The sequence below is a fragment of the Aulonocara sp. 'chitande type north' Nkhata Bay genome, linkage group LG5 (genome assembly GCF_057382095.1).
Source record: "Aulonocara sp. 'chitande type north' Nkhata Bay isolate Kocher_YH1m ecotype deep benthic linkage group LG5, A_spYH_male_GT1.1, whole genome shotgun sequence".
NCBI lineage: Eukaryota > Metazoa > Chordata > Actinopteri > Cichliformes > Cichlidae > Aulonocara > Aulonocara sp. 'chitande type north' Nkhata Bay.
The window spans coordinates 5620257-5634201 of NC_141348.1; the positions used below are offsets into that span (position 1 = coordinate 5620257).

Consider the following 13945-nt stretch of genomic DNA (forward strand, 5'->3'; position numbering starts at 1 on the left):
AGTTTGACCCAGTATTTTGAGTTCTCATGTTTTGGTTTGATTTTGTATTGTATTCTGATTCGTGTCCTTTCTTGATTATTATTAGAACTCTATGTTTCAGTTTATTCTGGTTAAGGCTTTAGTTCTTAGGTTTTGTTTTGGTGCCCTCGTTTTTCCTGCCGGTGTAGTTCAGAGTCTAGTCTGCGTTTGTGTTGTTATTTCCTGTTTTATTGTGAAGGTCCATGTCTTATGTCAGTGTGTCTAGCTTCGCTCCCCCTGTCTCATTAGCCCTAATCTCTCCCAGCTGAGTCTCCCTTCTGTTTTCCATTCTCTGATTGCGCCCCAGTGTATTTAAGTCCTGTCTTTCTCTGTGTCAGTGTCGTGTCGTACCATCAGATTGTGCCTGTGAGTTTCTGTTCTCAGGGTTCCTTGTTCAGGTCATGTTTTGTTCATCGCTGGCAATAAAGCTGCGGTTTTTAGTTGCAATCCGTCTACGAGTCCTGCATTTGGATCCTCACCTCTGCCTACCCGCACAGAGTCCTGACAGAACGACGCGACTAGCATGGGTCCAGCAGACTCGCGCGTCGCCTCAGATTGGGAGTATCTCGCACAGCTGTGGGATTACTACAGGAGGATAACCCAGGCTGCGGACCCCTACAAGAGGCAACTGGAGGTAGTGTTTGTTGATCACTTTTTGTTAGTGATGGCCAAATGAAGCTTTCTGAAGCTTGTATTGAAAACGGTTCATTACTCGAAGCTTTTCAACACAGTCCTCTCTGGTGACATCCAAACCATTAAGAGCAGCTTGAATCCACAAAATAAAACCAACTGCTTCATTATGATTGCTCACTCTACAGAGTGGGATTCTGTCTGATATTGGGCCGCCGTTGTGTTGCTTTGAACGTGTATTTTTTTGGTGGTTTAAAAAAAAAAGTGTTTTATTTGTTTAATAAATTTTGACCAGTAAACATGTTCAAACATGCACCATGGTGTGGTCTTTCTTTGCTTGTGACTTCTTGATGTTGGTAAATACTGTGATGGCATGCCACACATGGTAAGCTCCACACCTCACCACCTGTTGATTCACTTTAGTTTAATTTACAGTCACTACTTTAAAATATTCTATTTATTGTTCAATATCGTTTCTTTATTAAATGTATTCATTTTTCCATCACACCTTCCAATGTTTATATGGCGTGCACACATATTAACCTTGCAAGGTCAAAGTTCTGTTTTATGTTATATTAATACATCTATCTTTGTTTGAGTTACCTGGGGGTTGGTGTCTCCTCCTGTCTGGCAAAAGGTGTGGCAAAGGGCTGGGAGACCTGAAGTACTACTGACAGCCTAATTGGATTGCACCACATGCTTCATTGCCTGGGGGGTGTTTCATGTTTGTTTAAATGTTTTGTATTAGTTGGTTATATGGCAGCCATCTTGTTTTCCCCCGTGTGTGTCATTTGGTTTAGCTAAACCAGTATTTAAGTCCCCCTGTGTGTCATTTCAGCAGGTCAGTTTACCATATGTTTGTTTGAGGTTTTGTTAATTATTATCTTGATTTTAGTCTATTGAGTTGACCTCTTTTATTGGTCTCCCTGTTTAAGTTTTGGCTTTGTTAAATATGTTTTCATATTTTTGAGTCAATAAAACCCCTTTTTTGAATTGAAACCACCTGTGTCCTTTATGCTTTACTGCTTGGTCCCTGACAAATACAATAATTGAAAAATACCACGTTCTCTGAGACTTCAGGCATATAGTCCCTTCGTCGTCCATCGTCACTATTAAATTATATATACATATAATAATGTACAACACATTATGGAGTATGCTTCTGCTCTGAGGTCCCGCCTCCATGCACTTATGCAGTTAATCGCTAGACGGGTGTATTTATAAATAATATTATATTAGGGAAATTTTCCCAGACATATTTTTGACCTGGGGGGTAGAATTGATTGTGAAATGGAAAAGGAAAATGCTTATGAACTTGCAAATTAAAAACATGATGCATTTAAAGTAGCCCTTTTCCATTTATATTTAAGAAGAGAATTTGTTCTAGTGTGCAATGGCTGAACCTGTTCCTTTTCGTGGAGATCATTTCTCCTGCCTTAAGGAAAATCCCTTCACATGGCACAGAGGAGGCTGGAGTGCAGAGAAACTGGTAGAGATGCAGGTATACAGTCTACCTGGGCCCCACAAACTATCAGCTAAAGAGAATAAATACATTCAATTGCTGCACATTTGGCAGACTAACATTTTCAGATTAATTAAACAAAATATATATTTTCACAACATTACATGTAAAGAGTCAAGTGGAAGTTTTTCTAAAGTTATTTAATGATATTTATATTATGGAAGCAGAGTTTTGACATTTTACCTTTTTCCCGTTTTCAGATAAAATAAACACGCACAAAACAAAAGCAAACGGCCAGAACACAAAGCTGGAAAACCCACCGGATTGACAAAAATCAACTCAAAATCCTCCCACACAACAGAACCTCCTCTTTTCCTCACTGGTTCCAAATCTCTCAGTGGAATGATCAGTGGTTCGCTATCTGTCACCATCAAAACACCACAAATCCCCCGAATGATTCGCTTCCTTATAAACCATTGAATCAGACACCGAAGCAGTTAGGCTCTAAATGAAGCTTCAGACGTCACTGATCACGTGACTCTGGCCAAACGAATCAAGCTTCGACACAGTCTGAAGCAGTGTGTTGATTTTTTTGACACATGCTTCAAGCGGGCCATCACTACTTTTTGTCATCCACTACCTCCACTGTCAGTTTTATGGACATAAAAGGACTAAAGCATATCATTACAGAGCTGAGGGCGAGGCTCTGTTTGGCATGGGCGGTCCGGGCAAGGGAAATTCAGCTGCCCTCCTGGAAGCCCTCACTACTTGGTGTTCTCAGTGTCAGCGGCCTTTCCCGTCGATGTTAATTGCCAAATTGCTAGATCCTCCCTTAAGGGAGAAATGGCACCCTCGTCATCTTCGCCCCACCACACCTCCACTCTCTCCTGTAGCATTGACTGAAGCAGCTGTTATTGGCCCTGCAGCACGGAACGCCACAGTGAGTAAAATAGACTCCGCCATCAGAACTAATTCACTCACTAAGACCTGGAAAGTTCAGAGGAGTCCTTCTGTGTTGACTGGCATTTCTAACACTGTTTTTGCTGCCAAGCCGCTTCTCTCTGAGAAGAAATCTGGTGTTCCTTCTTTTCTTGATTTTAAAACTAGAAGACTGAGATCTGTTCCGCTATGTTCAAGACTGTTAGCTCAGCCACAGTTAGCTTAGAACCTGTGAGCTTAGAAACTGTTAAGCCTGTGTCTGTTAATCTAACAACTCTGATTTCTGAGTCAGTGGGTTTTGAAGATGTTGACCAGTAGTCAGTGAACTTGGAAGTAATCAACCGTATCAGGTAGCTCAGAGCCTGGAGGTTTAGGGTTAGTCGACGCAGTGTTAGTGGACCTTTCGGCCCAGTCAGAGAGACAGAGATTCTCCCCAGGGCTTCCCCAGAGGCTGAGTTTGAGTCAGTTGCCACGTCTGGAGAAAGTAGAGCCTGCTAGGTTTCTGCCGTCAGTCCAGCCTGTAGTTCAGTCCTCTAGTCAGCCGCCCAGCAGCAGCCATCGGCTCAGTCAGCCGCCCAGCAGCAGCCATCGGCTCAGTCAGCCGCCCAGCAGCAGCCATCGGCTCAGTCAGCCGCCCAGCAGCCGCCATCGGCTCAGTCAGCCGCCCAGCAGCCGCCATCGGCTCAGTCAGCCGCCCAGCAGCAGCCATCGGCTCAGTCAGCCGCCCAGCAGCAGCCATCGGCTCAGTCAGCTGCCCAGCAGCCGCCATCGGCTCAGTCAGCCGCCCAGCAGCAGCCATCGGCTCAGTCAGTACTAAGGATTTCTGTGCTGTCGGCCTCCGGGTCGGCTTCCTGAACTTCTGATTTTTGGACTTGTGTTTGACCCAGTTTCGTTTTGTCTCCTACTGCTGAGATTTTGATTTCTTGAACTGTTCCCTGGTCTCCAGCATTTTTGTTTTGGACTGCTTCCTTGTGTTTCTGGAACAATGCTCCCTCTTTTGTTTTGTTTCCATTCTCTGATTACGCCCCAGTGTATCTAAGCCCCGTGTTTCTGTGTCACGTCGTACCCTCAGACTTTGCCTGTGTGTTTCTGTTCTCAGGGTTCCTTGTTCAGGTCATGTTTTGTTCATCGCCTGCAATAAAGCTGCGGTTTTGTCCTGCATTTGCATCTTCACCTCTGCCTGCCCGCACACAGAGCCCTGACATGTCCAGTATGCTGACATGTTGCTATGTTCATAATCATAACACTATCAGGTGATAAATGATCTTATTTTGAAATTGGGGGGGGGACTATTCATACAGCACCATATCACCTGACAAACTCCAGGTCAGTGTGACATGTGGATCCATCATACAAGGTTTCAAGAAATTCAACTCTTTGACATTTCCAAAATTTGCGTATTGATTACTATAAAATGTGGCCTAATGTTAACATCTGCTGACAATAAGACTGACATCGTGCCAGCAGCTTTACAGAGCCAACAATTTTTGGTAAATTATTGTCACAGAAATGGAATAAAGTTAAAGTACCATAAGGCAAAGGGAACTACTTTTCTGCCCTATGCGCTCCTTCTTTCTTGCACTCCCTCTGGACTGGCAGTAGGTACAACTCAGAAAAAGCTGTCTGTGCATGTCAATGTCAGTTTTGTCTACAGAACATTAAAAAGCAAAGGGGGGGACATAGATCAACTAATAAAAAAGATAACGTAAAACCTGATGAGGCTCAAACTGAACTTGAATTAAAAGTCGAGGTAAATAAGAGAATTTTAAGATAGGATTTTAAAGACTGTATACACTCTGCAGTATGAATATCAAGTGGGAGGTTAATCCAGACAATGCAACTAAGAAATCCATCCATGCTTTAATTAAGACCTTGGCTGCATGCAAGAGCATTTAGATCGATGGTGTAAGTTTTGTTATATAAATTCATGCAGCTGATTGCCATAACATTTTAAACTATGCAAGTAAAAGAAAACTCTTAAAATCAATATGAAAATAGACAAAGAGCCAGTGTAAACTTGCTAAAACTGGAGTGATATGATCACGCCATCTAATACCTGTTACAGGACATGCAGCAGTGCTTTGGACCAACTACAAGCGACGAACAGAGGAATGTTCAGAGAACAGCAGTAGTCCAATCTAGAGGTGATGAAGGCATGGACAGGTTTTCCTTTTGGAGGAATAGTATTTTGCTTTGACATATCAAATTTTAGCATTTAATATCAGTAAACTAGTACCAAAATCGTGTTTAGATGTTAAAGAGATGAGAATATTAAAAGTCCTTCCATACAATCAGAAAACAATGCAAAAGTAATACAGGCACATGCAAATGCAGTGGCCACATCATCCTCACTGTACGGCTGGCACAGTGAGGTACTTCATGTCCATCTCTAAGTGCCTCTTGTTCAAAAAAGCAACTTTAAAACGCCCCTTATCTTGAGATGCATACACATCATTACCACTTTTTGAAAACGTGTATTTGCAGCCAATGTTGGGTTTAACTCATATTTATTGCATTACAAAGTTACCATAATAAACTTTCAATTTTTGTAACATGTAACACACTACTGTATTAAATTCAGTAAACACTAAAAGGCATGTGTCCTCATTTGGGAGGCGATGTGGTTTCTGTTGTTTGGAGGTAATTATTTGATAATGTATGTTAGCTCATGTTACACAGTAGCTCAAAAGTAATGTAAGGAATGGTATCACAAATTAGTTCAGTTCATTTTTTTTTTCAAACATGTGCCTTCACAGTCATTACAAAATATCATTCTATTCTTTTGTTTGGAAAGGAGTAGGCAGAAGTATACTTATTAGTCCCCACCCCCTCAAGTTTTACCTCTCATTGATTTAATTTTCTTTTAGCCTTAAATTAAACAAACAACATATGAAGCAAAAGTAAAGCAAAGACAAAACAAAACAAATAAAGAAGCACCACCACAGTATAGTTACTTTCATATAAATAAGGACTGAATGGTAACATTTGCAGATTCACAATGAGACAAACAAACTAAAAGACTATTACGAGCAACATTACTGCCCTGGGTTAACCCTGTGTTCTTCATTCTTATATTTGCTAAGAGTGTGTTTTTTATATTTCATTTTAAACTGGTTTATGTTGTTACTTTCTTTCATTTCTTCTGTTAAACTGTTCCATAGTTGAACTCCTGCTACAGAGAAACATACTTTTTAAAGTTGTTCTAATTACTTTGTATTTTTAAATTCCATTTCCCTCTTAAGTTATACCCACCTTCTCTTTCTATAAACAATTTACAGATTTCTTTTGGAAGCGTTTTATTTGTTTTACTTTATATATTATTTGCGCTGTTTTAAACTCCACCAAGTCCTGGAATTTAATAGCTTGCATTTTGAAAAATAGTCCATTTGTATGATCCCTGTACCCTGTTTCCCCAGACCTCTACACAGTAGCTCGTATACAGCAGTAGTAAAGCACAGTATAATATATGCAGGGCTTTCTGATCCAATATTTGCTTTGCTTTCCCCAGGACAGCAATGCCCCGTGCCAATCTCCCTCGAACATAAGTAATATGTGGTTTCCAACAGACCTTGTGGTCAATGATCACACCAAGAAATTGTATTTCATTTACTCTTACTAAACAAACATTGTCAACACATATTTCTACTTTGATATTCTTCTTTTGGTTTCCAAACAACATCAATTTGGTTTTATCTAGATTCAATGATAATTTATTTATATCAAACCACTTCTTTAACATTGTTAATTCCTGTGTGATCATCTCCAAAACTTGTGGCAATTCCACATCTGAAAACAGTACAATTGTGTCATCTGCAAATATTACAAACTTTAAATTCTGCGAGACTCTGCACAGACTATGTACATAATAAACGATGTACTCCACAAGCAATATGCATCATATTAGATTTATATTCATCTATTTGTACATATTGTTGCCTATTCCCTAAACAGCTTTTTAACCAGTCCAAAACCACTCCCCTAAACCCGTACCTTTCCAGTTTTTATAATAGAATTTCATGATTAACAGTATCCTGTGCGTACCTCTTATTATCCATACATTCTGTTATCTCTTCCATTAAGTCTATCAATGCATAGTTGTTGATCTGTTGTTTCTGAACCAATACTGATTATTTTTCAGCAATTCATTAAATGTAGTATTATTATTGTTATAATTAAGTAATGGAACACTCCCCCCCCATGGAATGAGTCGTGTGTGTGTAATTGTGGATTACAATTACAACATCACTTAAAAAACGAATCTAAAAATATAAACTCAAAAAATCATTTTTGTGTGAGGTCCCACTGTTACCTCCATCATTGCAGACATAAGTACAGAAATTACTACCAGCACAGCAGAGGTCTGAGTTTCCAGGTTGCCAGAGCCATATCTAGAAATTAAAGCTGCAAAAAGCAATGATAGGGCCCTTACAACCTGGGGTACCTTGAGATATGCTGCAGCTGGATTATGCTGATAGCAGAGCAAGATGCAGTTTCGGGTTTTCTTGCAATAATTTAGATTAAACTTTAATTGACTTTTGCATAAGCAGGTTATTTAGGTTAACCGGTAATTCTATATTACCCATAAGGGTGCTGAATTTCAGACATGTAGTGCTGGAGCAGCTTCATTGAATGCTGGTAGGTGGCACACTGCCACACTCAGTAGTAAATCCCATAAAACAGCCTTCATCACGTTGCAGCTAACGTTTATTTTAACCACATGAGGTGAATAAGAAGAAGTCCATCAAAATAACTAAAAACATTAAATTATTTAGTTCTCACTAGGTCGAGCTCAAACTATCCCTGACTACTGGCATAAAGATGCGCTCAGGTTGGGACTTCAGTGAAACATGAAGTTTGGGGCAGACTGAACAATGCGTAACAAGCCTCCGGTGCTTTATGGACTAACATCGAAATTCATCATGCTTTCAGAGCCATTTAATGACAACACACAGTTGTATAGGTAAAATTAGACCAGGGTTTTCTGACTACATTTTAGATTACTTTGTTCATTCACCTTGAAGCTGTGCCTTAAAGCCTGAAATAAGAAATATTTGCTAGAAAATTAAAGTTTATTGAACCATCTGATAAATTTGTTTAAAAAAAGATTTTATTTATTTTCATTTCTGTACATGATTTATAATTTGTATCACATTTGCTACATCTGACTTTTTTTTTTTTTAGATTTGCTTAAAGATGTATTGTGCAATTTTGTATTTGGTTTTTGAGAGGAAAAAATCACACTGATGATGTAACAGCCTTGAAAACTCACCCAAAAAATTTTTTGTCAAATACGACACAGCAGTAAGCATTACGGTTTAAGTGTGAAATATGACCTTTCCTGTTGCCACTATGACCATCATCAAACATTACTATTATTATTGTTTCTATTACACTATTATTGTGGACCCTTATCAGAGCAGATAAAAAAGGGGCCTTTACAGTTCTCATGCCCTAAATATTTAAGCTGCAATAACTAAAAAGCCCAATAAGTACGACACAATGGCTTCAACAAGGGACAAACATACTCTAAATGAATGCAATACATTAAATGAAAGGTGAAATGTAAATAATATCAAGCATGGCAGTAAGTTGTTGGGCCATCCCAGTTTCTTTTTTCCTTAGCACTGAATCCCCAAGTCACTGTAGGGATGGCACACGATTTCATGACTGTAAAATCAATGGCTTAACCCTTCCCTTGTGTCCTATGAATGGGGCAGGTCCGATGGTTTATCACACGTAAACGTGAGCAGCCTTTTATCTTCAGTGACAGGTAAACTTTAACCATGACAGGTAACAGCTCCCACAGCACAACCAACCCTTAGACACTGCGGTGTGGAGGGGGGGGCATATTTCTGTAAAACGTTGTGAGCAGCACATGGGAAGGACGGGTCAGCTGACCACACGCAGTTTTCAGTGGATATCTGCGTGTCAGTATCGCGCTCGCTGACTCATTATTTTACTTTCAAACACGAGCCTTCAGCTAGCCAGGCTGGCTAATTTAAAGGGACTGTTAATCTCGCGGATGTTTGCGGTATACATTGTCACGTGGAGCACAGGAAATCGCGTACCGGGTCTTGACCGGTTATTGTTCAGTAAAGATTTTGTTAAAAATCACGGGCACGTTTACAGTTAAGAAAAAACAACAAGATAACAGAGACATGCCGACAGGAGCTAGTGAGCTAGTGCTAAAGGCACTTTCAAAACAAGTAAATGTTCGACACACTCACCGTCTGTCAGACAGCTTCACCCACGTGCATTATGGGAAGTGTAGTTGTATGAACGAGTTGTAGACCGAAAAACATGTTTGAAAAACTACAAGTACCAGAGGGCATGAGGGACGATCTTTATGTGGCGTTCACAGCCAGGAGGAATATTTTTCACAGATTCGACAGATTATTTTCTGTAATCATTTAACTGAAATATGCTTTCGGTTAAAATATTGATTGGATGTGAGAAACAAAGTATGACACAAAAATGATGCAACTTACATCCAGAATAACAGAAAATTCCCACATACACGTTTAGTTTGTGTAGGCATAATCCTGAAAGCCAGAAAGTTAAATACTTTAGACTCAATAAGAAATTCAGTTCAATTCAGTTTCATTTATATAACGCGCCAAATCACAACAGCAGTTGCCTCAAGGCGCATTCAGGGCCGTTGCTAGCCATTTGGGTGCCCTAAGCACAAATGCTTTATGGTGCCCCCCCCCCCCCGCCACTGAAAAAAAAACAAAACATTAATACTTTTGAATTTCTCAGTGGAATTTGTTTAATTAAATAACAACAAACATGACAGTTAAACAAATAAATAAGGTTAAAGGAGGTTAAAAATACTGTTACAAATAAATACTGAAACAAAAATTGAACATTGGAACAAGAACAAAGAGCCTGGCAATAATGTGTAATTTTTTTTATAAAAAATAATATATATAATATAATAGTATTATTATTAATATATTTACAAATAGTTTCACAATAGAATTTAAATAAGAAACTTAAATAAGAAAAATAAGAATTTGAACACAAAAGCCACATTCCTTAAGTAACTATATTAAACATTTTTACAATTCGTTGTCAGAGTATGCCCTAGACTCTAGGGCATACTCTGACAACCAGAAAATGCAGGCGTGGTGTGCCTCTCTAGGGCCTAGAGAGGCACACGCCTGCATTTTCTGGTTGCAAAATCAGCTATAAGGTCATCATATGATAGCTTCTGAGCCACGTCACCATTGATGCTGATAACAGCCAGACCACTTAAACGTTCCTGCCCCATTGATGAACGCAGGTACGTTTTAATGAGTTTGAGCTTTGAAAAGCTTCGCTCAGCAGAGGCAACTGTGACAGGCAGGGTCAGTGCAATACGCAGAGCAATCCACAGATTGGGATATACCTCTTGAAGCTGATTGTCATGTAAAAATGACAGCATTTCCAAAGCAGACGTCTGTGGTGGCAGCTGAGGAAGGTTGATGATTTCCTGCATCATCTCAGGTCCATCAATGTCAGCTACTCCCTTATCTGTCAGTGTCTTCTGTACTTCAGTGCAGTGTTTTTTTAAATCCTCCTTGGACATCCCATTCACTTTGCTGAAATCAAGCAGCACTCCATATTTCTCCTTCACTTGATTCATGGTCTCAAACCTCTCCTGTAGGGAGATTAAAGCAGAGTCCACAACACAATTGAAAAATGTGACCTCAAGCTTTTTAAGGGCATCATGGAGGGGCTCATCAACAGCTTCATATGCAAACTGCCTTTTTGTGCTCCTGAGCCTTTTCTCCTTCAACTGTGGTTCTATGTTCAGGGCCTCACAGAGTTCTTTGGCAGCTGACACAGCCTCATCAAACCCAGACTGTCTGTATTTAGAGAGGTTACTTTTGGCAGTGTCAATGAGCCTGACAGCAACATCGAGCTGCATGGAGCTGGACTGTAGTAACTTGTTCACCTGGTTTGTGATTGTAAGAAGTTCACACCACACGATGGAGCAAATCAAAAATCGAAATGAGGCTACTTCCTCAGCAAGCACTTGAGCCTCCACCTTTGCGACTGCATCACTTACAGCTTCTCTGGCCTCCAGGAGAGCATCCCTCACTTCTTTTGTCTGACTCCGGACAGCAGTTACACTTTGAAGCCTGCTTTCCCATCTAACGTCACTCCAAGATTTAAGTGTCAATTTCACATGTTTTGTTAAAATGGCCCATCGCTGGGTGGCACTGGAAAAGAAATTGAACAACTTCTGCAAATACCCAAAGTAGCCAGTTGCATCTGGAGAGGACTTGGCAGCATCAGCTATGACCAGATTCATCGTGTGAGCTCCACAAGGCACAAACAATGCTCTCGGGTTTAATTGTAGCAGTCTGGCCTGAACACCTTGCTTCTTCCCCTTCATGTTGGCCCCATTGTCATAGGCCTGTCCTCGACAGTTTTCAAATGGAATGCCAAGCTCCTTCAACTTGTCAAGGACAACATTGGACAGGTTAAGGCCAGTTGTTTGCTCCACATTTATATAGCCAAGAAAGTATTCTTTAATATCTGGTTGTGCTTGGAAACAAACAATGCGTACTATGACTGACATTTGTTCAGTGTGACTCACATCTGGAGTACAGTCAAGAATGATGGAGAAGTATTTTGCCAACTGGATTTGCTTCACAATGGCGCGGAATGTTTCTGAAGAGATAATCTGAATTAGTTCGTTCTGTGTCTCAGGGCTGAGGTAATGTGTGTGGGAACCTTCATCTTTTATGTTGGCCAAGTGATTTGCCATTACAAGGTCATATGTTGCCATAAGCTCTACTTCCTTCAAGAAGTTGCCATTGTCCGGCTCATAAAGACAGTCAGAAGAGCCCCTAAAAGACAAATTTCTGGAAGCCAGTGAGAGAGTTATTGAGAGTAATCGTTTGAGAATCTCTCGCCACTTTTTCCTTTCTGCCTCTAGTAAGGTCAACTCCTGTTGATCTATTGCCATGCTTTTCTTTAGCCGTGTGTCCAGTTCTCTCCACTTAAGCATGCACTGTATGTGGTCTTTGCTACACTCATGACCCCTCAAACGGATGTTGATGTTCGACCAGTCACTGAAGCCCTCTGTACTCAGCTTTATATCCTTCACACTGAAAAGCTTACATGCAAAGCAGAACACAGCATTGTTCTGCAGTGAGTACACTAACCAGCTCCGGTGAACCTTTTCTCCATTGGGAAGAATTTTGAACTTAAGGCTAGTGTGAAATGCTCTTCCATCAGGCCCCTTTGGAAAATTAAAATCAGAGCTGACATTAAAAGGACCTCTCCGCACAATTTCAACACGATCAGCATCTACAATGTGAGCTGGCCAAAGAGCAGGATCGGTTGAAGGGGGCACACATGTCTCCACAGTGTCACTTTCTGATAGTCTCTCAGTGACAGGACTCTCAGTGGTACTTGTGTATGGAACTGTACCTGAACTGGTGGTTGATGGTTCTTGTTCTTCTTGGCTAGGGATTGTTGCAGGGTCTACAATGGCTGGTGGTTGATGTCCAGGGATGGCACTACTACTGGATGGTTCATCCTGTCCTTGAGATCCTCCTTGAACATATTTAAGCATTGACCCTGCATACAAGAGAAAATATTCAGGGATTTTACAGAAATACAATTTTGAATCTACAGTAGGCCTACGAAAGATTGCATTATAAGACTAATAAATTAAGTAAGTCACTGGTACATTTAAAAATTACTAACTATATTTTACATGTATAGATTTTCATAATGGCAAATGGCAATATAAACATGCTGTACATAATTTGATATAAATGCGCAAGTAGGAAATCTATATTACTGGAAGATATAGGTTTCATATTACAGTTTCACCAACAGATGTCGCCCTTGATCTATGAACCTAAAGAAAGACGAGAACTATTTATGTGTTCAGACGTCAATGGCATAAATAAGATATGCGTCTTTATAGATATCCTGAAATGCAGCAACATACAAAGTAATCTTGTCTAATCTGATAATAATACTTGACTGCATCACTGACCTATCCCAAAGTTAAGGTTAATCAGTAGCATGCATGACGTTAGCCAGCTAGCAATCTGAGGAGGGAAATGCTAGTCTCACGAATCACGATAACGTTAGCAATCGTGACTCACGATTGCTAACGTTATCTGAAAACCGTCAATTGAGTGACCATGATGAGTTGCTTTTAGTAGTCCATTCTATATTCATATCCACAACGTAAACAAACTACCCAACATCAATCATTTGCAACATTTGTTAACACAGTATGAACACTGCTAACAGGAGCTATCACAGAGTTGACGGACATGAGCGTGCAAGCAAGGACTACAATAATGAACTTTTTTTATTATTATTATTTAAACATTGCCTTACCGGCAAGCGACGCCTGAGTTTCATCACGCTTCCTCTTCTTCTTTCTTTTCTCCGCTCCTGACTCCTGTTGCCGTTTCGAGGCCATGTTCAAACAGGTGTTTACCAATTATAGAACAGACCACTGGGAGTGGGGGGGCACCAGGAGGAGACTGGAGACAGGGCACAAAGCAGATTCACCCCTTTTCTCGGGAAAATTGTTTTGTGTTGCTTTTGTATTGTTTAACCATATTAATGCATATGATATTTATAGTATTAATATGGTTTACTTTTTTTTTTTACGACCCTGATTTTTTTGGTGCCCTACCGGCCATTTGGTGCCCTACGCAGTGTGCGTTATGTGCGTTTGCGGAGCTACGGCACTGGGCGCATTAAACAACGACATGAAATGAAACTACTTTCCCAAGTGAACTATTACCTAATACCTATGGAGGACCACAAGAGCCACGTGCATCGAAATAAAGAATTCTGTGCTGAAATAATGAATTGAAGAATAAATTCTCCATTTGTAAATTCATTTTTGAATTCCACTTTAATAAACTG

At 40.2% G+C, this 13945-nt stretch overlaps 2 protein-coding genes across 3 annotated transcripts in view; both read right to left on the reverse strand.

Annotated features, from left to right (window-relative positions):
• Positions 1 to 9351, reverse strand: part of fhit (fragile histidine triad diadenosine triphosphatase) — a 163109-nt gene extending 153758 nt beyond the window's left edge. For both annotated transcript variants that reach the window (XM_086291101.1, XM_086291102.1), the window contains exon 1: positions 9277 to 9351. The gene's annotated coding sequence lies outside the window, so the exon portion shown is untranslated. The remainder of the gene's footprint in view (positions 1 to 9276) is intronic.
• Positions 9352 to 10196: 845 nt separating this feature from the next.
• LOC147329769 (zinc finger MYM-type protein 1-like) lies at positions 10197 to 13752 on the reverse strand. Its single transcript, XM_086290878.1, has 2 exons — positions 13406 to 13752; positions 10197 to 12625 (listed from the first exon to the last, which is right to left on the reverse strand). Exons 1-2 carry the CDS (start codon positions 13488 to 13490, stop codon positions 10197 to 10199), a joined length of 2514 nt encoding a protein of 837 aa, XP_086147004.1. The 5' UTR covers positions 13491 to 13752.
• Positions 13753 to 13945: the final 193 nt, after the last annotated feature.